Source organism: Denticeps clupeoides, chromosome 2 (assembly GCF_900700375.1).
Source record: "Denticeps clupeoides chromosome 2, fDenClu1.1, whole genome shotgun sequence".
In the NCBI taxonomy this organism is placed as follows: domain Eukaryota; kingdom Metazoa; phylum Chordata; class Actinopteri; order Clupeiformes; family Denticipitidae; genus Denticeps; species Denticeps clupeoides.
Window position 1 is genome coordinate 32,264,213 of NC_041708.1, and position 22,662 is coordinate 32,286,874.

General features: G+C 43.5%; 1 protein-coding gene across 1 annotated transcript; it reads left to right on the forward strand.

Moving 5' to 3' along the window:
- The first annotated feature begins 15,400 nt into the window (after window positions 1-15,400).
- agtr1b (angiotensin II receptor, type 1b) lies at window positions 15,401-22,411 on the forward strand. Its single transcript, XM_028969603.1, has 2 exons — window positions 15,401-15,654; window positions 20,125-22,411. The coding sequence occupies exon 2, from the start codon at window positions 20,238-20,240 to the stop codon at window positions 21,303-21,305; it is 1,068 nt and encodes a 355-aa protein (XP_028825436.1). The 5' UTR covers window positions 15,401-15,654; window positions 20,125-20,237; the 3' UTR covers window positions 21,306-22,411.
- Window positions 22,412-22,662: the final 251 nt, after the last annotated feature.

Sequence of the window (22,662 nt, forward strand, 5' to 3'; positions counted from 1 at the left end):
GGGGGCTCAGACCGTCCAAAATAAATCAAGCTGGTGGTGACGTCACCAGGGTCCGCGCGGTCCCGACAGCTCTGAGATGACGCTGAGAAAAACCCCTTTGGCTCCGCAGTAAAAAGTTGCGCATCGGAACCTGTTGCGGTCGAGCCCAAGCCAAAACGGCCCTCCGCGGAGCGTCCCACGGTGCACCGCCATATTTATGTTGGCAATATATGCCGGCGAATTAAGATCGTAAAACCGCGCGACCACACAAAGGTCTCGTTAACCTCCGGGGGTCTCTGTTTAGTGCCAGCGTGTTTATTTATGCGCCGTGGACGGAGAAGAAAGTGTCTTCCCTCCCTCCTCTGTCAATATTTTTCTCCCTTCGTGATGCTTTGCAGCCCTGACGGGTCGGGATTTATCGTCCGACAAATCCCGCATTTCTGTTTTTATTGTGGGTTTCTTCTGGGGAGGGGCTGCTCGTTGTTTGTCTCTGTTGCTGTGAAAATGGCGGCCTCCCTTCCAGGTTTTTCCTGGTTTTCCCGGCTCTCCGCCGCTGCGCGCGGGGATCGTGATGGCTCATACATCCGGATGGGAGCCTTCCTTTCAGCGGCTCTTTGTCATCGGGCCATTTTTTTTGGCGGAGGGGTTCAGGAACAGCGGCGGCTAATTGGGTTCGTGTTGTACGGCCATTTTAACCCTCTCTCTTGACATAAATGATCATTATGGCATGAGAAAGTGAGGGGGCATTCACGTGAGCCGGCATCACGTGTACAGATGAGGGGGGAAAATGATCGCTGTGGCAACAATAACCCACACTAAGCTGCCAGTGGCTGAAGACGAAGAGTTTAAATGGCAAAGGTCGAGTCTAACAATGTCATGCATCATTTTTACTTCTCCAGCCAGGGAGCAGCCTGTGTTTTTCACACAGTGTAAAAATGGTTTTACTGTGTTCCCCTGTATCAGCATAACATATACAGTATAGTATTCTGTAGTAGGTTACAATAATATGTAGTTATTACAAGTACATTTTGCAAAAGCTATTTGAATATTTGAATTGTTTGTTGTGTTATTTTTGCAAAATTTTCATCACCGTTTTAGCCCTTCTCATTAAGATATTATATAAAATGCCCTTATTATAAATAAAAGCTTGAAACCCAAGTAAAGAAGAGAAGCCTTTTATTTTTATTTGTACAAAATGCAGCATGCTTATAATAATCTTATTTTTAAAGGTGTACTTATTATTGCTGTTTATTATGTTGTTTAAGCATAGATTGTGTTCTTTAATAGTTTATGTATTGGCACTGTAGTCTTGCATCTTGCATAAAAGGAAAAACATTCGGAGAAATCCGAGGCTGAAGCTCCCAGTCCGTCCCATCCCAGTCGCTCTGCTGAGCCCAGATCCATGTGTGCCTGAAGGCCGTCCAGCCCCACACTCCATCTGTATCTGACAGGCCACTACCAAGGCGAGGCCCACAGTGTCTGTTCCAAAAGCAGCTCGAAATTCCCTCCCTATGAACCAAACCAACTTGTTCCCCACCCACAAAACTTTGACTAAATCAAATACGGACAAACACAAGCAGCCGCCCCTCCGGCTGAACACCTTACCCGCCCATCGACTCAGAAACTTGCCGGAAAGAAAGCAAGGAGTGCCTCTCCCCCGTCGGGACGAGAGAGGCGGAGACCCAGAAGATATCAGTGAATAAAGAAAGACCCGAAAATAAAATTCAGAAAAAGCACGCGCTCCGGATACCTGGAACTGGCGACCCCTGTGACCTCTGTGACCTCTGTAACACACGTCACCCAGGGCCGTGCAAACGGGCGATCTGTCAGGGAGCTGTTCGCGTCCCATCTCTTCTGCTCTGGCCCAGCCTGGCGATATTAAAAGCGAAATGTATTTTAATTAGCCCGCTCTCTCCTTTATTTAATCGACAAAGGGCCTTGGTGTCCAGCTGTGACATTCTTGACAGGCGAAGAATGTTGTGGCTTCAGCAATTTCCTCCCCCTCACACCTCCGAGAGACCCCCACCACCACCTTCCACTTTCCCCCTCCCACGACCCTCCCCTGAAAAAAAAAAAAAGCAATATATTTTCAATTTTACATGGAAAACACAGTTTACTGAAATAGATGGGTTTCAAATTAGAGCCAAACAGACTGTTGATTTCCAGCGCGGCATGACAGCGAGCAGATTGCTCCCAGTGATTCTTGATGCCTTCTCATCAGAGGCACGGCTGTTTAATATTTCCAGAGCTGTTAACTGTCGGAGCGGCCGCTCAAATGCCTCTGTGACACAAATGCAAATTGGTCGTGAAACAAAACAAAAAAAAAAAAAGAAAGAATGAAAGAAAGAGAGAAAGAAAGAAAGAACAGGGGAATGGTGGGGTGGGACGGGGTCTCGTATGGCAAGCGGCGTTCGGATCTGTGATCAGTGTTCTCCATTCTGCTCCCCATTAGTCCCGTTCCCTTCCGCGAATGATTACTTAAAACACACAGTAAGGCAGACTAGGGTTGTTTAAAGAAATTGCTTGTGCTTCGATGCGGCGTGGCGCTCTGTCACGCTGCTTTTTCGTTTCTTCGTGTTCGCCGGCTGCAGGCTCCGCTGCCGAAGAGGAAGTGGCTGCTCGGTGTGGTGGGAGCTGCTGAGACTAATGAAAGTCTCCAGGCTGCTCGGAGAATAGGAGGATGGGGGGGTTCGCATGTGCCAGGCAGTCAGTGGGAATCTCTGGTTTTAATTTCCTTGTTTTTTGGGGGGGGGGGGGTTCCCCCCCTGCGTTAGAGCAACTACCTCTGTGACACGGGAGGACACGTTGCACCAGCTCGGTTTTCTGCAAGCTTGGAAACACCTACTCGATGGGCCTTGCAGGTTTTTTTACGTGATGGAACAAAACTGTGAAATAAAACACACAAGGTTATGTAATAAGCAAAAGAAATTGCAGGTAAGATACACAAAGCTGCACAAAGCCACAAAAAAACCATCAAACTTGATAGCAGGTGTCAGAAGCCACGATGGAGTAAGAGAGCCGAGGATGCTAATTTGCCCTTATAGCTTTTATAGTGATAAAGTGTTGGGTCATCGAGCCTGATCTAAGCCCATTTACACAAAACTGGTGAAAAAGTTGTCTACTGGTGTAACTCACAATTAGGGACGACAAAAGTCTTTAAACAGGCCTGAAAACGTGCTTCCTTTACGTGTTTTTTTCCTGTGTGGGAACTTGGAGCCCCCATGGCTGCTCTCAGGTCGGTTTCCAGCGCGAGTCGAGCTGTCAGTCATGTTGTGAAGGCTCCGACGGGCTCAGGTTGGGCGAGGCCTCCTCGCTAATTAGCCTAATTAAACACCGAAGCTAGCGGGAAACACTCCGAGGTGCGGCCAGGGCTCTTCAGGAGGGCTCGCGGGAGAGGCGGCAAGTGGGACTCGGCACAACTTTGTTGGGGTAAGTCGAGAACTCGTCAGCTGTCATTGCCGCGAAGTTGCCCCTCAGCTGCCGAGCAGGCTTCTGCGGGTCTTTGGGCCCGACTGCGGCCGGCGATGATTTGTGTGCACATTCCTGTGGCTAAAGCCTGCATCGCGGCTTCATGTGTGGAAACGGAATTAATTAATTGCTACAATTATACTCTGCTAATAAATTAGCACTGCGGATTTTATTATGTCTCACACAGAGGGAATGGTATCACTTGCACTTTGGCGTGGCTGTTTGTTAAAATGCTTTATTTTATTACAGCCTCCTTAATTTGCTGGCGTTGAGCCTTCCAGCCACCCAGCTTCACTCATAATTTTTTCTCTTTTTTTTCCCCCACCCCTCCATACTGCGTGTGTGTGTGTGTGTGTGTGTGCGCACTCACACACATGCTCGTGTGAGGGCCCAAAGTAGCGCCGGGTGTTGCTGGAACTTTTCCATGCATCATAATCGTTTGCTAATTCACTATGCTAATTAAGTAATTAATTTGGGAACAGGAGATTAGATGTGGCAAAAAAAAAGGCGGGGAAATAAAGAAATAAGTAAAGCGTTCAGTGTTACCGCCGGGCGACCATTTCAGTCTGACATTAGAAATGCAAACTGACTCTCAGATGCCGCGGCGTGTTTCCTGTGCCCAAGGCGAGCCGCTGTGATGAACTGAGCGCACGTGTGCGATGTGTTCATGCTGCAGCCGTTTCACTCTTTCAGGCTGCGCAATACGGCACAGATAAATACGTTTGTATTGCAATGGTTTGTAAAAAGAAAAAAAGCATATCCATGATATCATGAGCCATGGTTTTAAACTAAGTACATGTTAAATAAAGTAAATGTGGATGCTTGTAGTTCTTGAGAAGATTACCTGACCAAACTAAAAGTGAAGCTGTATTTTCGGTTCAATGCAATGTTCACTTCTTCCAGAAGAGGGCGACATTATAACCCAAAATTTCACTATTACACAGTCCCTTCGATATTTTTGGGAAGCTCCATCTTGACTTTGAGTTTTTGGCCTACCAGTGAGATGTAAGGTCAGTGAAAGATGGCCAATAAATCTCCAGCAGATCATATGAGATTTTCTCAAGGAGGCCTGCTTATTTGCTTTGGGAGCTGTGTGTGCCCAGGGGCAGACCCCATGGCTACAGCCAGACTCTTGCATAAACTGACCATGGCAGATAAGAACAAGATCATCATCACAGACGTTCATACAAACTGGTCTAACCTTAAGCACAGTTAGTTTGAGAAGTGAGATTTGGAAAACTGAAAGCTTCCCAGAATTCCATGGAGAGGACTTTTTGTATGGTGTAACCAGAGATGGGCAGAACTGAGCCATGTTGCAAGATCACAGAAGACATAAAGTAAAGTGAAGTGATTGTCACATGTGATACACAGCAGCACAGCACACGGTGCACACAGTGAAATTTGTCCTCTGAGTGACCCTGAGTGAGCAGTGGGCAGCCATGACAGGCGCCCGGGGAGCAGTGTGTGGGGACGGTGCTTTGCTCAGTGGCACCTCAGTGGCACCTTGGTGGATCGGGATTTGAAACAGCAACCTTCTGATAATGGGGCCGCTTCCTTAACTGCTAGGCCACCACTGCCCCCGCTAGGCCACCATTGCCCCCCGCTAGGCCACCACTGTCCCCCGCTAAGCCACCACTGCCCCATGGATGTGTGGAGCTATGAATCGTGTGTTACCTGCGAATCGCACTGTAAAAATAAGTCAAACAAAATCTCTGTGAAGACCTGACTATGTGAGAAAAAAATGCATGTGCACATTGTGACAATATTGCTACAGCTGACACTCATTTCTGAATTAAATCTTACAAGTTACACTATTTAAAATTGATCATACAATGAAAAGAAACAATGCTTGATCAAATGAAAAATCCTGGATGTGTCATTTTACCAATTTGCAAGTTAAAAGTGTTCCCAGGCAGCGAATATCCCAGGGCATCCAACATGGACCTTCACATTATTAATGTCGACTCTAAATATAAATTGTGAAAATATTTACACACTTTGTTCAAAAGTTCAAAAGTTCAAAAAAATTCCTCAACATTATATTCCTGCCGTTCCCAATGGACCCTGTGAAGCCCTTGAATAGTGTTAGTATTTATCCAACAAGCAACCTAAGGTAATATGTCTCAGCGTATCTCCACATGAAATTGGGCACATTTAGTTCTATTTATAGAGTATTTCCATGCACCAAATATAGAGCAGTTACCCTCAAATTAAAATAAAAAGGCACAGCTTTACGTGGTGGTGCCCGGGAAAGGTCATATTTAGCAATGGGCCTGTTTCTATGTTTGACATCCATCTACAGATGGATCTAATGGCGTCAAGGTGTTAGCAAAAGTACAGCATGGTCCCTTTTATGTGTGAAAGCATTAGGGGCCTTTCAGGGCGAGAAGATGACGTGAGCGCGTGAGAGCAGGCGGCTGAATGCTTTTCCCTCTTATTTCTCCTTCTTTTCTAGGACAAACGATCCGGCGACTGCACCACAAGCACAGTGCCGGTGAATGGGGGATAATAAACCTCGGTGACTCCGAATGTGCTGTTTGACAGGCAGAACAGGACGGCCGCCGCATCGCCGACGAATGAGAAGGGCGCCGGTTTCAGGCGCATTTGGAGCAGATGCTGCAGGTTACAGGCGAGGGACGCGGGATAGGAGGCTGAGCTCAACTCTCAGGGAGAAAGAGAGCAAATAAATAAATAAAAGGCAGATAAACGGTTTAATACGCCTGCTAATCTTCCCGAGCCATCTGGTGTGTTGGACAGTACCGGGGAAACGAGATGCACAGCAGCCATTTTCCGAACCCAAATCCGGGGCGCAAGCACGCCCGGCGGGGTGCGGGCTAAATCACTCCAGCTCGGCCGTCCAGGCACTCCTGATTAAAACAAACTCCAACGAGATCAGATTTGAAGGGGATCCAGAGGTGAAACACGTTGACAGCCTCTTCCAAGCGGTTTGACCGGAATGCGCCTTGGTGCCAAAGAAAATGCACAGTTTCCTAATAACGGTATCAGGGGGAAATATCTGGCGTTAGCAAAAACCCGCACACTTCGCACATTATATATATCGAGAAAGCTGGAGGATGCTGGTCCCGCTGAAGGACTTAAGCTCTGGCCATATTTAAGTGTTCCGTGTTTAAATAAAGAACTCTGTGACCTCAATTTTGACACCCTGCGGGTGAAATATGTTAGCAGTTGTGGCATTTGGATGTACTGCCCAAGGCTCAATATCTAAAAAAAAAAAAAAATACTTGGCCACATTGTGTAACAAACGTGTATTAGAAAAGTCTCAGAAGAAGAAGTCAGGAAAATGTGTTTTTAGTTACATGGAATACTTTTTTTGTGTTGCCTGGGTAGCCTTTAAAGTAAAGTGAAGTGGTTGTCACATGTGATACACAGCAGCACAGCACACGGTGCACACAGTGAAATTTGTCCTCTGCATTTATCCCATCACCCTGAGTGAGCAGTGGGCAGCCAAGACAGGCGCCCGGGGAGCAGTGTGTGGGGACGGTGCTTTTCTCAGTGGCACCTCAGTGGTACCTTGGCAACCTTCTGATTACGGGGCCACTTCCTTAACCACTAGGCAACCACTACCCCAAAAAGCTGCAACTAGATTCATTCCCATCACGACTGTGATAGAAATTTACAAGACGAGAAACTATCTAAATTTTGTTACTGATGACTGATGATATTATGAGACAGCCTTTGGACGGAGAGAGGAAGCCAGAGAACCTGGAGGACACAGACAAAACAGAGGTTGAAGGTTCGAATCCGGATCCACCAAGGTGCCACTGAGCAAAGCACCGTCCCCACACACTGCTCCCCGGGCGCCTGTCATGGCTGCCCACTGCTCACCAAGGGTGATGGTTAAAAGCAGAGGACATATTTTGTTTTGTCACCGTGTGCTGTGATGTGTTTCACAATGACTTTCACTTCATGATATATTAAATATTAAAATATTTTCTCGTTTGTTCAAATTGAAACGATTGTTAAAGAACTCATGAGCCTCTTTTGGGTCTGAAAGTTTGTACCATCTGAACATGCCACCTCTGCATCATAAATATCGCTTTTCATTTGCAAACCTACATCAAATAGCTGACTGAGAAAGTATTTTTCGGTCGGCCTGATCATTTTCAAGTCATTAGTGGCAAACTGTTTCAATTAGAAAACACACTGACCACTATATGCACCGGGGTGCAATGGGCTCTGAAGTCTGCACCATATTTGGTTCACATTAAAACCAAAAAGGAAAATGTTTTGTGCCTCGATTGCATGGTACGCACAGAAAGCCAGTCGGGAAAACTGTGATTTACCAAAAAAGGACAAAAGCAGCATAACTGCAGAAAATCCAGGTGATGGTAAATGGATTATTCCAAGACCAAGCCAAAGGCCAAATACAGTGGTATTTAAAGAGCTTAAGAGGAAACCAGGAGCAGATGAGGAGAAGGAATGTGGCCAAAAAAAAACCCCCAAAAAACAGGTGAACAGTAAGAACTGGCGGCCTCCAGTGGTAGGGAGTTGCTAGTGCACAAACATGACACTGGGACCTTGACTTGGAACTCTTTGAGTTTTTTTTTTATGTATGTGGCATCTGCATGGGCATAAACTTTGAACTTTGATCTGCAACAACAATAAATCTGTTCAGTGGAGAAAGACCATCAAGAGGGGGTGTCAGTGCATCAGATAAAAGTGTTTGTCATATCCCACTGCAACTAAAAATATAGATAAATACATAAATGAAATGAAGCAATATGGGCATGTAATGAAAATGCTGTCTTAACCTTGTTGGGTCTTTGTTCAAGCCGAGAGGTGAGCGTCCAGAGATGGCAGGTTGCTGAACACGCCTGGAATAAGCAATAATGTGATTTTCTGTGGGCCAGTTTTCTGAGCAATATCTCCTGCTATATCGCTCTGAGCGGGCATATGGTTTATGATTCAATTGAGCAGACATTTCTTTTCCAGACTGCGATGTGCAGGTGCTTCTGACACACACCTGTCTGCCACAGCGTGAGTTAACACTCCCACTGTAGGTGAAACACCACCAACGAACGTTTTAAAAGCTGATTTGTCAAGGCACAGGTTTTATGGTAAGCTGCGCGGCTGCTCTTAATGTATATGTAAAGAGCAACAGTACAGGGGAGACGCGGATTTTTCTTTTTCGCGAAGCATTCATGGAAACATTTTTCTTAGAACATTTACCCGACATTGGTTTGAGAAGTTTTTAATCCCTGATTTGAGGCCAAGCATATACAAACTGTATTAATTTATTTGATGCAGTCCTCACACATTTGTATAAACAGCTAAATCTAGTCCTCCAGAGGCTGCTATGTGAGATACCAGCATTGCTGTGGGAGCCTGAAAAGAACAGGACCTGAACAAATTAAAGTAAAGAAAAATTTCCGGCAGTCAGAATTATAAAACCGCAGAAAATAACAATATTTTAATCAAAGGAGAGAAAGGAAAGTTTAGGGTACACATGCCGAGGAATTTCTTTCCCTGGGAATATCTGCTTTAATTACGGCTTGCGTTCAGTTCTGATTGCAACTTAACAAGCAACAAAAATGATGGATCGGTGGGAAATATCACATCAAACATATCATTTACATTTACATTTACATTTACAGCATTTATCAGACGCCCTTATCCAGAGCGACTTACAATCAGTATTACAGGGACAGTCACCCTGGAGCAATTTAGGGTTAAGTGTCTTGCTCAGGGACACAGCGGTAGTAAGTGGGATTCGAACCCGGGTCTTCTGGTTCATAGGTGAGTGTGTTACCCACTAGGCTACTACCACCCTATCAACAATATCAACAATTCATTTCAACTGTTGCCAAATTTAGTGACGTTCTGCATAAATTAGATTGCTGGATGACATAAACAGACAATTGTGACACACTGTGCACTTCTTGTTCTGTACATCGTTGGGTCATGATAGATTCAGAAGCTGATGGTGAAACCGAACAAGGTTTCATTAAAAGTGCATAGATATGAGACCACCCTATTGCCACTACCCCCTTGGTTGCCATGGCAGTTAAGTGTGGGCAGGATTCAGAAACTCAACAGCACAGACATGCAAACCTTGTTTTAGAACCAAAAGGGCAGAAGGCATTTAGTTTCAGGTGTTTGTCACACGCATTCATTTCTAATCCAGCAATTCGGTGTCACATAATAAGAACTACACGGAGTGTTCTGCGTGCACTTCCCATCATGCTTTACAATGACGTACAATCTGGAGAAAGGCCTGCTTTGGTCACTGGTTTTATAAAAGGTCAGTTCTTCCTCTTATTGTGATGACAGTCAGGGCTTGAGCTGTCATCGTAAACAGTCCAGATGGACATCCCAAAATCCTCCTTTAACCGATGGACAAGCATCTAGAGATTCAGACATGGATTCCATAAAGTAGCTTGGACTTTACTTTACTTTACTTTACTCTCCAGACGCTTTTATCCAAAGCGACTTATAAGAGGAAGACACCAGCAATTCTCGTTTGATTTCTATAGATTTTGAATTACAAAACTAAGTTAGAAACTTGTCAGAAAAAGAACATGCTCGGATATTGTTAAGTGCTAGATGAAGAAAATGTTTTAATTTTGTGCAGTGTGTGTGCATTTCGTCTGAAATACTTTTTGAATAAGTGGGTTTTCAACTGCTTCTTAAAGGTGGACAAATTTCACACAGAAAAGGTTCACAGTGGGACAGTGGTAGCCTAGCGGGTAGGAAGTAGATAAGTAATCAGTAGGTTGCTGGTTCAAAACCCCACTGAGGTGCCACTGCTCCCCGGGCGCCTTTCATGGCTGCACACTACTCACCAAGGGTGATGGTTAAAAGCAGAGGACACATTTCACTGCGTGCACCGTGTGCTGCGCTTCACAATGACAATCACTTCACTTTCACATATCGAGTACACGCAGCTCTTTTTAACACTCTTCGCTATCACGGATGTTTGCATTTAGTCTATGTGCTTGTGTTGTTGCTTCACTGTCGACTCTCCTTGTCCCCTGCCTGGTTCTGCCCGGACACAACGCCAATTAAAACACCTTGTCTGAGCACTGCAAGGTCACTCGTGCCAAGCGCAATAGGAATGGGCCAGGGCCTGGCGGCCACCCCGCTGGGTGTTTCTCCACTGACAGTCAGAACTCTGTCAACAGGATTCGGGGCATGTGCAGGAAGACGGGCACCCGAGAGAAGCCATTGTGTCAGCTTCCTACCACAAGCTCCACAGCGACTTCCTCAAAGCCGGGCCTTTTGTGAATTCAAAATAGCCACGGCAAAATAACACATAATGTTTATGATTCTTGTGTTTGATGGGGTTTGAAAATATGTGACTGAACCATAGGATATTCGTGTTGACTTTTCTTGCCTTCAAAGGAATCATCTGTGGCTTTGATAAGCTACATGTTATTTTATGAAGTGATCCATGACTGTTTTTGACATTGCATCTGCGTAACATCTGCTGCAAGACCATGAACCCCTTGAAATGTTGCTCTGAAGACGAAAAAAAAAGCTTTGGTTGCATTACCAAGACAAACAATAGCATATATAACAGGCCTTTACAGTAACTAGAATTCATTCAAATGAATTGGCATGCAGAATGGCTTCTCAGCCATGGTGTTGCCAAAGAAATCACTGGCAACTGTTCGTTGCCATGGAAATAACTTACATGATATTGTTTTATATTAGGCTAATCACATCTGTCAGAGAGCTGAACAGATCAAGAACTAACTTGTGCAGGGTGGTTTCTGCATTAAGACTGCATCTGACCCTGAACGGCCAAGTCCTGTTGATTCAGCTGGACCCCAAAACCTCCCTCAAGGGTCCCGGACAGAGAAGTGGTAAAGAGGGTGGATTTGGGGCAGCCAGTGCCGTGGAGTCCAACTGGGCGCCTCAGTCCAGTAGAGAACCCCTACTATTTTCTGCTGTCTGAGATTGAGGGATGGTCTCTGCAGCACGTCTCAGTGTGACTTGCGGGGATTTTATGTGGCCATGGCTGGGAGTTTTAGGGTTTCTTCAGGAATTGGTTTACAAGAGGGAAGACCGTCTTCTGGACCCCCAATGTCCAACCTACACCACCTCCCCACAGTATGAACAGGCACTAATGTGCAGACGTAAACAGCACAAGAAGTTCACAAGGCAAAGCCCAAGAGAGCTGTGGAGAGTGTGCCTCTCCCAGCGGGTATTTTTAAAGGATGGCAACGTAAATATCACATTCTGTCACATTGATTAATAGTTAAGATTTCAGTGTGGGAAAGAGACAAATAAAAATGATCTGGCAGCAAAATCTGTGTTTCCAAGAAGCTGTTTGGTGTTTTATGATAATGTATTATTTTAATATAAATGACAAAAAAGAAATAGGCATTCATGTTTGTGTAGCACTGGTGGGAAAACAGAATTAATGAACACGATGTTATAGTGAAAGAACAATTCTGCAACAATTTAAAATGATTAGATTCCATTCTGAGATACTGTCAAGTTAAAATGTCAAATAAAAATGTTCAATAACCACACACTAAAATCCAGAAATCACTTTTGATGTCTATAATAATGCATGTTTTGTGGTTTTCACTCATAAGTGGCTAGGTATCTGTAAAATATCTGTAGATATCTGTAAAATAATAATGAAATATAATGCACATCAGAAAGAAAAGTATTTTTGGTGTTATAGTAGTAGAAAAGTAAAAGATCCATCCTTGCACTTGCCATTTAAGATTGGGTTAGTATACCTATAATTATTAAGATCCAAATACTGATGTTTTTATTTTATGTTTTATGCTAGAATTTTCTGTTAAATTCCTCCTCAGTATATAGTTTATTTTTATTCCTCTTCACATTTCCTTGCGTCTGTAATTGCACAGCACTTCCTGTGTTTGTACCATATTTGTGTAGGTTGACATCTCAGTGTATGTCTTGTTTGGAGTGTGAGTTTTTTTAGCACCGGGTTCATAGGATTCCATGACGAGTCGAGTTAACCCGGGCATGGGCTCTCAGGGTCATGCAGGGGCGAATGTACTCTGCTGAACATACTTCTAGGTGAACATGGGTCCTTTTATACTTAATACCGTTCTTACAAAATACGTTTTTTGCGAAAGCTTTTTGTTCTTATTTAAAACACATAAGATTACGAAAACTATAGAATAGAATATAGCACAGTATAAAATAGGATGTCCAAATGTACAGTCAAGAAAACAAATGTATAGTATAACATTTTGTAATATAAATATGGACTTCTCTATTGTAAATGTATCCAACTGTAATTAAGACTGAATGTAGACTTGGGCAAGTTGTATGTACACAGTGAGTATATGTATACACAGAACGGTGGTATAAGTAAAAATTACAACACTGTACATACACACAGATACACAACCGAGTGACAGGCCTTGACAATAGCATTAGAAATGCACCAGAAAAAATATATTAAAATTATATGATTAAATCATGATTTTACATATGTTTTGTGTGTTCTCCACTTTTTCTGTTGTTTTGCTCATTGCATCCAAACACATAAACCAGAGTCACATGCTTTGTTTTATTTGGCAATAAACTCATCAAAAAGGCACAGACCGCATTCAGGCAGAGACAACCAAGCTAACAGTTTTTCCATCTTCCCCTCAAGAGACGTGCTGTAAATATTTTCAGGACCTTGACAGTGCTGCATTGATTGGAATGGAGACTAATGTCCTTCGTCTGTGGGCCTCTCCAAAAAGGCCTTTTAGATCGTGGCAAAAGGTTCCCAGTAGTGATGTTGTGTTTGTTGATTTCAAGAAGTGCTATAAGCTGCTATATGGCCCTAATATGCTGCTATTAATGATGTTGCTCAGACAAATAATGGGTGGGGTTTTAGGATATTAATAGTTTTGCTTTGCATGGCGCCCTCATTATCAGAAATGATTACAGCGGAACACAAAGTGCAGGTAGTTAGTTGCAGCTTCCTCATCTCCCAGCTATGGTTAATTAGCAAGCTGGTATTTATTCGGGGAAAAAAAGCCCAGAACTTTCTAAATCTTTCTAAATACAATAATGATAAATAGAGGTTGGTCACGTTGTGCTTTGCAAATCTTCAAAAACCATACCTTACACTGGTCATACTTATTTAACTTTAATAGCTGGATAACCAGCTTAATCAGCTCATTCTTTTTAGTTCTTTCCCAAAAATTGAAATGTACAGATTCACTTACTGGATGGGATTCTATTTTTAGTTGGCAGTACCTCCAGTCAGTCATGCTTTATTTACAGTAAGTGCTTAATTTCCACCACCTCACAAAGTATTGCCTTACGTGGGCAGATGGCTCTTTGAGAGCTGGCATTTAAAAAGGTTTTTAGCCGTCACAATATGGTGTTCAAATGCCAACCATTCCCAGCAGTGCTGGATGTGTGCTGCAATCACGTGTAATTACAGCCTATTCAGTTCCATCTCTGGCCTTCATTACTTTGATGTGGGGATACGGAACTCTCAGTCGTCTCTCAGGTCGTTTCATTTGGGTACTTACTCCTTCCAATTCCAATATGAGCCTATAAAACAATGCAGTGCAGTCACGAGAAATTGTCATTTTTCCGACCTAACATACTGATGTTTTCAGGAAAAATGTAAGTGCATAACACATCAGTGTTGTCTTATCATCATGTTGGGGGAAAGACATTTTTAAAATGTGCTTCTAGCGACCTTTTGCTCCTGTTTATTCTGACTACTGTTTTTTGGAAACCAGTAATTACACTAGGACCCTGATAACAGATGTTATTGGCAAATTCTTAAGACACCCAGTAAAACGATAAAAATTCCTGACAGACCATGAAGGGTGGGAGGACAAGAGAATTTCATATAAAAGGTGAAGACGTGTGTGAATTTTTGATTGATCCTAATTAATATTTTTTAATTTGGTAGAATGGATTTACATCGCCCATTATCATCCATAATAAAAATAAAAAAAACTTTATGCATAATAAATGCTGCCTATATGAACATTTCCAAAAACTCATTCAGCTGTTTAGTATATTTTTGTATATTACGTGAAAAGCTAAGAGCAGCTTTCTAATTCCTTTGTGGAATTAGTTGGGAAAAAAAACATACAAGACTGAATGTTACACGGTCTTTTGGGTCACCTAGCTAAAAAAATTTTATACAGTTATATATGCTATGACAAGAATGAGTGTTCTGCCAAAATCTTGGTTTGGGGTATTTGGTTGTTGGCTGGTATATTTTGGAAATTGTTGGTATATTTATTTGAATCATACGAAATTTTCGACAAAAAGTGAATTGCATGAGATGAAGCATTTAGATTTCCATCTTTCCATGATGCATATTTGCAGTGATATATTTTATGGATTAATCACAGAGCCCTTAGAGGGGCTCTCACAAATGGTCACCATTTCAACTGTGAGTCTGACTTTTCTAACAAAACCTGTTTTTTGCAAAAAGCTACAACCCAACCAACTCAGCTTTATCTCCCCGTAAATGGTCAATTTCCCGTCACTTCCAGTTTGTCCCCGTATGTCATATCTAGAAACCCCAAATATCTGGTGCTTTGGTATGTTGTGGATGACATGTGCCCAGTTGTTGCATAACCTCCAGCCTGCGCTGTATGGTGTGATTGACAGATTAATAGTTGTGTAAAACATGAGTAAAACATGGATAAGAATGGTATAGTACACCAGTTTGAGTCAAAGCATAGCAGTGGCCTTCATTGAGAGAACTCTTCAGTAAACAGACAGACCCACCAACATTTTGTAGCTTGAGTGACAGTGACATTGAACAATAATATTGTGATTTCTGTCATCAGACTCAGAATCGTCTTATACTAAAACACTGGAAAACAGAAGTCTGAATAAAGTCTTGTTTCTGTCAAATTAAAAGACTAGAAAACGCCTGAGAGAGAGAGAGTGAGATAGAGAGATCAGGAGAGGGAAAGAAGGGCAGGACCATGACGATGGGAGGGCTGAGACATTTGGGAGAGAATGTGTACAGGGAGATGCTGTCCAATATGTCGGGGTGGGGGCTGCTCACTTGTTCTTGTGAGTGTTTGTGTTTACAGCCATGTGTGTGTGTGTGTGTGTGTGTGTGTGTGTGTGTGTGTGTGAGAGAGACACGCATCCCAGGGCTCCACCAGATTTCAGTATCAGGGGCATTCATCATTGCTGAAAGGGCTTTGGCTCTCTTTCTCTCTCTCTCTCTCTCATGCTTCCTCCAAAGTAGCCGAAGCACCCAGCTTACCCACACAGGTAAGAGCTCTAACTTATTCTGACATTGCTTTCAAACCTTCTTAAAACTGTTCTTATGGAAATGAATTGACCGAATAATGAATTAGACATTTTTAGCTCATAAAATTGTTCTTTATTTATGTCTAGACGTATTTACAGTTGAATCATGCGTAAACAGCAGGGATTCTATTCAAGTGAGTTGGATACTGCTTGGTTAATGAGTTTGAGAAAATACAAGAATGTCTGTGCATGTTGCTGATCTTTGAGCAGAGACGTGAACTGGGCACACACATGCCAGCGAGTCCCTGCTGACTAGAGTGTCCATTTCCTGAACAGCATCTGCCCCGTATCTTCAGAAACCCGCTCTTATGCAAGATTGAGACCCCACTGGGAAGAGAGAGGGAAAGAGGGAGATTAAGACAAGGAAGAGAGAGAGAGTGGGAGGGTGAGAGAGAAAAGAAGGGACTGCTGACATCCAGCGTCCTCCCTGTTGATGAACTTGTTTAGAATGGCAGCTGTTTGGCATTCCTTAAAATCCAGGCTCCATTTCCTCTGTAGACCCCAGGCTGAAACTTTTCTGTCAGCCTATGTACGTTTTGGCTTTGTTTTTTTGTGGGGCAGGAGGGTTTGTGGTTGGTTGGTTTGTTTGTTTGTTATAAATAATGAATTATTTTTATTCATTACTACAACATTACTAATACATACATTACTTTGTATATAAATATATATACAGTACAGGCAAAAAGTTTGGACACACCTCCTAATTCAATGTGTTTTCTTTATTTTCATGACCATTTACATTGGTAGATTCTCACTGAAGGCATCAAAACTATGAATGAACACATGTGGAGTTACGTACTTAACAAAAAGTGGAGACCTGGTCTCCACAGTCACCGGACCTGAACCCAGTCTATATGGTTTGGAGTGAGCTGGACCGCAGAGTGAAGGCAAAGGGTCCAACAAGTGTTAAACACCTCTGGGAACTCCTTCAAGACTGTTGGAAAACCATTTCAGGTGACGAGCTCTTCAAGCTCATCGAGAGAATGCCAAGAGTGTGCAAAGCAGTAATCAGAGCAAAGAAACTAGAATATAAAACATGTTTTCAGTTATTACACCTTTTTTGTTAAGTACATAACTCCACATGTGTTCATTCATAGTTTTGATGCCTTCAGTGAGAATCTACCAACGTAAATGGTCATGAAAATAAAGAAAACACATTGAATGAGAAGGTGTGTCTATACTTTACACATATTAGCAAGAAAACATGACATAACACTTTTATTATCTAAGTGCCAATAGCTTTTTAGTATTAAGTTACATTTATGAAAGAACCTCTAGATGGCGTTGTCTGTTTGATGTGAGTGAATTTACTGTATTGTTAATTCAAAAATATATGATAAAAATAACATGCTGATCAAGAATCTACATATTGATGTTCTAAAATATGCTTGATTTTTACTATTTGCATTTAAAGCCAATTAACTGCAAAGACATTTTGATGTTCGTCACAAAAGACCAAGTGAAAGCCACCAGCGCACAGTAGCAGAAAATGAGTGGATTAATGAGCAGACAGTTGCGTTAATGGCTGACACAGAGGTGCTGAGGGTGCAAATTTGCAGCACGGCCCATGGAAGAGGAGTTAAATGAATCATTAACTCAGATGCTGGTTTTAAAGGCCTGCCCCTGTAGTCACCAGATGGTGGTGTTCGTGTAGAAATTGCAGGTTTATGGGTCACAAACAAATAATTCTGTTCGGGGGTGGGGGCAGGCCCCTGCGCTGGCTTTCATCCTCTCCAAACGACCATTAAAGTGTACCATTTCATTAGTAGCTGGATCTTGAGTTTGTGTTTACAATGCAGAATATGAACATGTCCTGGTTTATAGGGCCTGAAATGCCTCCGTGATCGGGGGTGCAGGAAAGGCAGGGGTTCTTGACTGACGTCAGCCGGTCTGATGTTGAAGCCACATTTGCTCTCATCGGGTTTATACATTTCTTGGACTGCTTTTTTTTCAGCTGTCCAAGTGGGTGGCAGAGTGCATGCTGTTCATGGTCAATCTGGGCTGTTTGACTTCCTGTCTGTGGTCACTGAGGCTTTATGACCACTGTTTCATAATGCACTGGACAGTTGCACACACGTCGCTTCACTGCTCTCGGTTTTCTCTGCTGAGCCCTTTTAACCCACCACTATTTGTGCAGAACGCACCCAACATGGCATGGCAGTATAATACTACTATTATAGAGCATAAAGAATAATATAAACAGAAATAATAGAATGATCATTTATAACTTTATAATTCAGTGTACAGTAAAATATGGCAGCATTCTAGAACACAGCCTGCTTCAGATGGTCATGGACGTCCTGCAGCAGCCCAACGAGATTATCTAGAATAAGGAGAATGATGTCCACATGCTTAATTGTCCATTATGCACTGGATGAGACACCAAAAACCACTATCAAGCTTTCCGTAAAAAATCAATAATGTTTAAGATTTAAGATTGCATCTAGGTCATTGATTCATGAAAAACTTGAAATTCTGGTTTTAAAAACTGAAGAAGCTTGTTTGCATGCAAATTATTTTAGTATGCACTATGACAAAAAAAATTCATAACACAAATGCTCTGTGCAAAACGTCACGTGGCATTATTTCGTTTAACCTCATCTCGCCATAGAGAATAAATACAGGTTGGAATATCACTCAACATTTCTCTCTTTACCCTGATTTTACACAAATACACTTTACACTTTCTACATGGATGTCTCAAATACATGCTCCACAGCAAAAATTGTGCTGGTCATTTCTACGCCCCCGTTCCCTCGGCGGCCTAATTTACAGCCCCCCACTGTGACAATCATTAACAAAAGAAAACACTTCTAAATCCGAACAGTGACATTTGTGCCACTTCTTTATTGTGCTGGGCCTGCAGAGGAAGCCTGCAGTGATATTTCATTATTTTGTTGCCCTTGGCGCCCAAAAGGTTCTCTGCTTTGTAGTGATCTTCACATCTGCAGCAGATATTGCTGTTGGTTTAACTGGGTTTTTCTTTATTTCTATAGTAGAAGAAAAAGGGGGGAAATGTATTAAAGAACAAAGCCAGAGAAAATTGTTGACATACAACTATAGCTGTTTTATTGGCGCAGGCCTGGCTGACATCTCTAGTAATATATGCCAACTGGAGTATAGATTCACTGCATCTTCTGGTGCCTTCTATTGTCTGATTAATGTGTTCTCTTTACCCTGGAGACGTGCTTTCTCGCGTTTCATGCTTCATCTGAAAAAGTTGGCTTTTTATTTAGCGTGGAGAATGCCGCCTAGTGGGCTGAAGGTGACTTGCAAGTGACACCATGATGGAGTATTTGGGACGCTGAGGAAACTTCAAGTGAAGTGATTGCCCAATGCATGCTTTATTATTGGCTTCCTAAATCAATAAGAAAACATGAAAGGCATTTAAGATTTGAAGTTGATTTGGGAATGTGCATCTAGGCCACCGATTCATATAAAACTTAAAAATTCTGGTTTTAAAAACTAAAGATGCTTGTAGCAGCTCACATGCTGTTTCTCTGTTATAAGCCTCGCCTGCCAACTGGCTTGGTTGCTTTAGGGTTGCCATGTGATTAGAAGAACCAATTTCTCTAATGATGCCATGCTAATAAACAATGGCATTTAGCGTTTGACCTCAGTTCACTTTATGTCCTTTCATGATCTACTTTAGAAAGTAAAAAAAAAAAAAAAAAAAAAAAAAAAAGCACTCTGGGCTAATTTTCCCAACCAACGCAGGTTTGATTTTCTCACAGGGGAAAGTTTCCACATCCGTGGACCCCCACTGTCCTGTTTGTCTAGGTGTGCGCTGATTAGAAATTCTCATGCTGAGTCCAACAGAGCAGAGTTGGCCCGAAAACGTGACGTGTTTGTACAGTGACTCATTATTGCAGGTTTTATTATTATTTTTATTTGTATAATTTTTTTTTCTCGCTTTTGCTCTTGCTCTCTCTCTCTCTACCCCTCCATACCTGTAAGGTTAATGGTGCCGTTATGCAGGGACATTCTCTGGCATGCGAGTCTTCGTTAGAGCCAATCGTAACCCTAGATGAAGCCCCCCTTCCGGATGCTGACAGCTCGCCCAGATGGACGGCCCGTTTGACGAACGCTGCGTTGTTTTACCGTTGACATACATTCGCAAACCAGACATTTAAAGGGGAGGGGCGGGGTCCGTGGCTGGGGGGGGGGGAGCTGCAGGCTCTAACCTATAACCACGATTCAAAGGGCATTTTGAATATTGAATAACATTTAACATCTGTTTTTGATGGCTTCTTGCTTTACAGAAATAACATGAACAGTCGCTTTGCTTTTAATGTGCGGGTTTTAATGAGATGGTGCAGTGTGAAGGCTTTCATGCTCGCTCATTTGGCTTAACGTTTATGACTCTAGCCGGCGGTAACGATCGCCGCCACCCCAGACTATCTGTGACACTGTGGTTGTTTTCTTTTATAGGAGACGCCAAGGCCTCTGCCCGGGGCCGGCATTGGATGCTATAGACGAACCCCTGCAGACAGGGACCACTTTAACGTCACCGGATACGGCACTAAAACCAGAACGGGGGGAAAATGGAGAACCTCACGTTGAAAACGACTGAGGGAATCCGCCTGAACTGCAGCATGTCAGGAAGGCACAGTTTTATTTTCACCTTGATTCCTGTCGTTTACGGCTGCAACTTTGCCATCGGCATCGTGGGAAATAGCATGGTCGTTGCAGTTATCTACTGTTACATGAAACTGCAGACGGTGGCCAACGTGTTCGTGCTAAACCTGGCCGTGTCCGACCTCACGTTCCTCATCACGCTGCCCATGTGGGCCACGTTCACCGCCACAGGCTACCATTGGCCCTTCGGGAGCTTCCTATGCAAGGCCAGCGCAGGCCTGGTGATCTTCAACCTCTACACCAGCATCTTCTTCCTCACAGCCCTCAGCATGGACCGCTACCTGGCCATCGTGCACCCGGTGCGCTCGCGGCGCAGGCGAACGGTCCTCTACGCCCGCATCACCTGCGTGGGCATCTGGGCGTTTGCCTTCCTGCTCAGCATCCCGACGCTGCTCAGCCGCGACGTCTTCGAGATCGAGGACGCCAACAACACCGTGTGCGCCATCTGGCACGACTCAGACCACATCAACGTTCTCACCATCAGCATGATGAAGAGCGTTCTGGGCTTTCTGGTGCCCTTCATCATCATCATCACATGCTACTGTCTGATTGGACGGGCTTTGATGGGGGCTCGGGTGCAGATCCAGAGAAGTGTGCGGTCGCGGGACGACGAGGTGCTGAGGATGTTGGCGGCGGCCGTGCTGGCCTTTTTCCTGTGTTGGGCGCCACATCAGGTCTTTCACTTCATGGACATACTGGCCATGCTGGGAGTGGTCAAGAACTGTCACACCCTGGACATCGTGGACACCGCCATGCCCTTCACCATCTGCATCGCCTACTTCAGCAGCTGCGTCAATCCCATCCTCTACAGCTTCGTGGGTCACAACTTCCGAAGGAATCTTCTGAGGCTGCTCCGGTGCAGGCCGCGCTCACCTCCAACGTTCACCTCCAAAATGAGCGCCATCTCATACCGCGCCTCAGAGGTGCTGCATTTCACAGCCAGTAAAAAGACCTCCTCGTCAAACGTTAAGTGAGAACAGGCCTTGCAAACACATGCGTATAAGGTCTCAGGCATTTCATGCGTTCATTTTATGTAGAGAAGGATCTTATTGGCAGTCCCAGATCTCTTGCTGTGAATGGAACCAGAAGTTCTCAACACAAGCCCCACCAACACAAAGGCAGTGTTTGCATAAAAATATCATTTACATTTACATTTACAGCATTTATCAGATTGTCCTTATCCAGAGCGACTTACAAACAGTAGTTACAGGGGACAGTCCCCCCCTGGAGCCACATAGGGTTAAGTGTCTTGCTCAGGGACACAATGGTAGTAAGTGGGATTTGAACCTGGGTCTTCTGGTTCTGGTGTTACCCACTAGGCTACTGCCACCCATTCAACTAAACAGAAAACATGGCCAGTCTCCAGGTTTGCACTAACTTGAGGAAGCCACAGTGGTGAGATTGGCCAAGGCCGAACTAGCACACAATGCGCAGATCTTAGCCTGTCTTGGTTTGCAGGTCACTTTCACCATCAGTATTCACTCCGGCGTTCCTTTTTAACACAGATTCATGCCTTAATCACCTATACCGCTCACATTACCCTTTTTTTTGCTTCTGTGTACCGCATTGGGATGTTACATCGATCAGCCATCAGGTCTCTGGCATGCTAACATGTGCATTAGCATCCCGTTAGCGTATTGAATGTAGAGTGAGCCTGGTGACAAAAATGACATGGCCTCCACAGATGTTCCACAATTCGTGGACATGTGTGAAAATAAAGATGGTGACAGTTGTTGTGGTCATTTTGTTCATCTGTGCATGAACAGTGTGGTTTTAATTCAACTGCAACTTGCCTTGCAAACATGAACAGAACCCAGAACTTCAGGAAAATGTCAAACCACCCGGCTCATTAGACCAGACATTGAAAATATTATCATTACCTTCTGTTTTGTTTCGCTTATGGTACATGTATATTAGTCAGTTTATAAAATGAATGGGTCTTTAGTTACTTGTCTGGTTTGTGTTGTTAAGTGGGATATTTTTACGTGAGTGTGTGAATTCTGTATTTAAGTATTTTGTGTGTGCATGTAATAATGAAATATGTGTTCCAAGTGCACTTAATAAAATGAAATCAGGTTCATTTTGTTTTCATATATTGTTTTCTTTCTCTAACATGGTTGCCTGGACATCCTGTCAAAAATGTGGCCTTCTCCTCTGTAGAAATGCAGAAATATACTCAGTCACGGGTTAATGATTGAAGCTGTATTGTCGCGAAGTGTGACCCCCTCTTTACCTCAGGTAGCACCTTAAAATAACAGGTGCAGACGTTTGACTTGCCGATAACGCACAGGAATCACACGTGCCCCGTTCTCCTCGAAAACCGCGGGGATT

Excerpts from the sequence above, each read along its gene's own strand:
- agtr1b (XM_028969603.1), top strand. The coding sequence starts at position 20,238 with ATGGAGAACCTCACGTTGAAAACGACTGAGGGAATCCGCCTGAACTGC.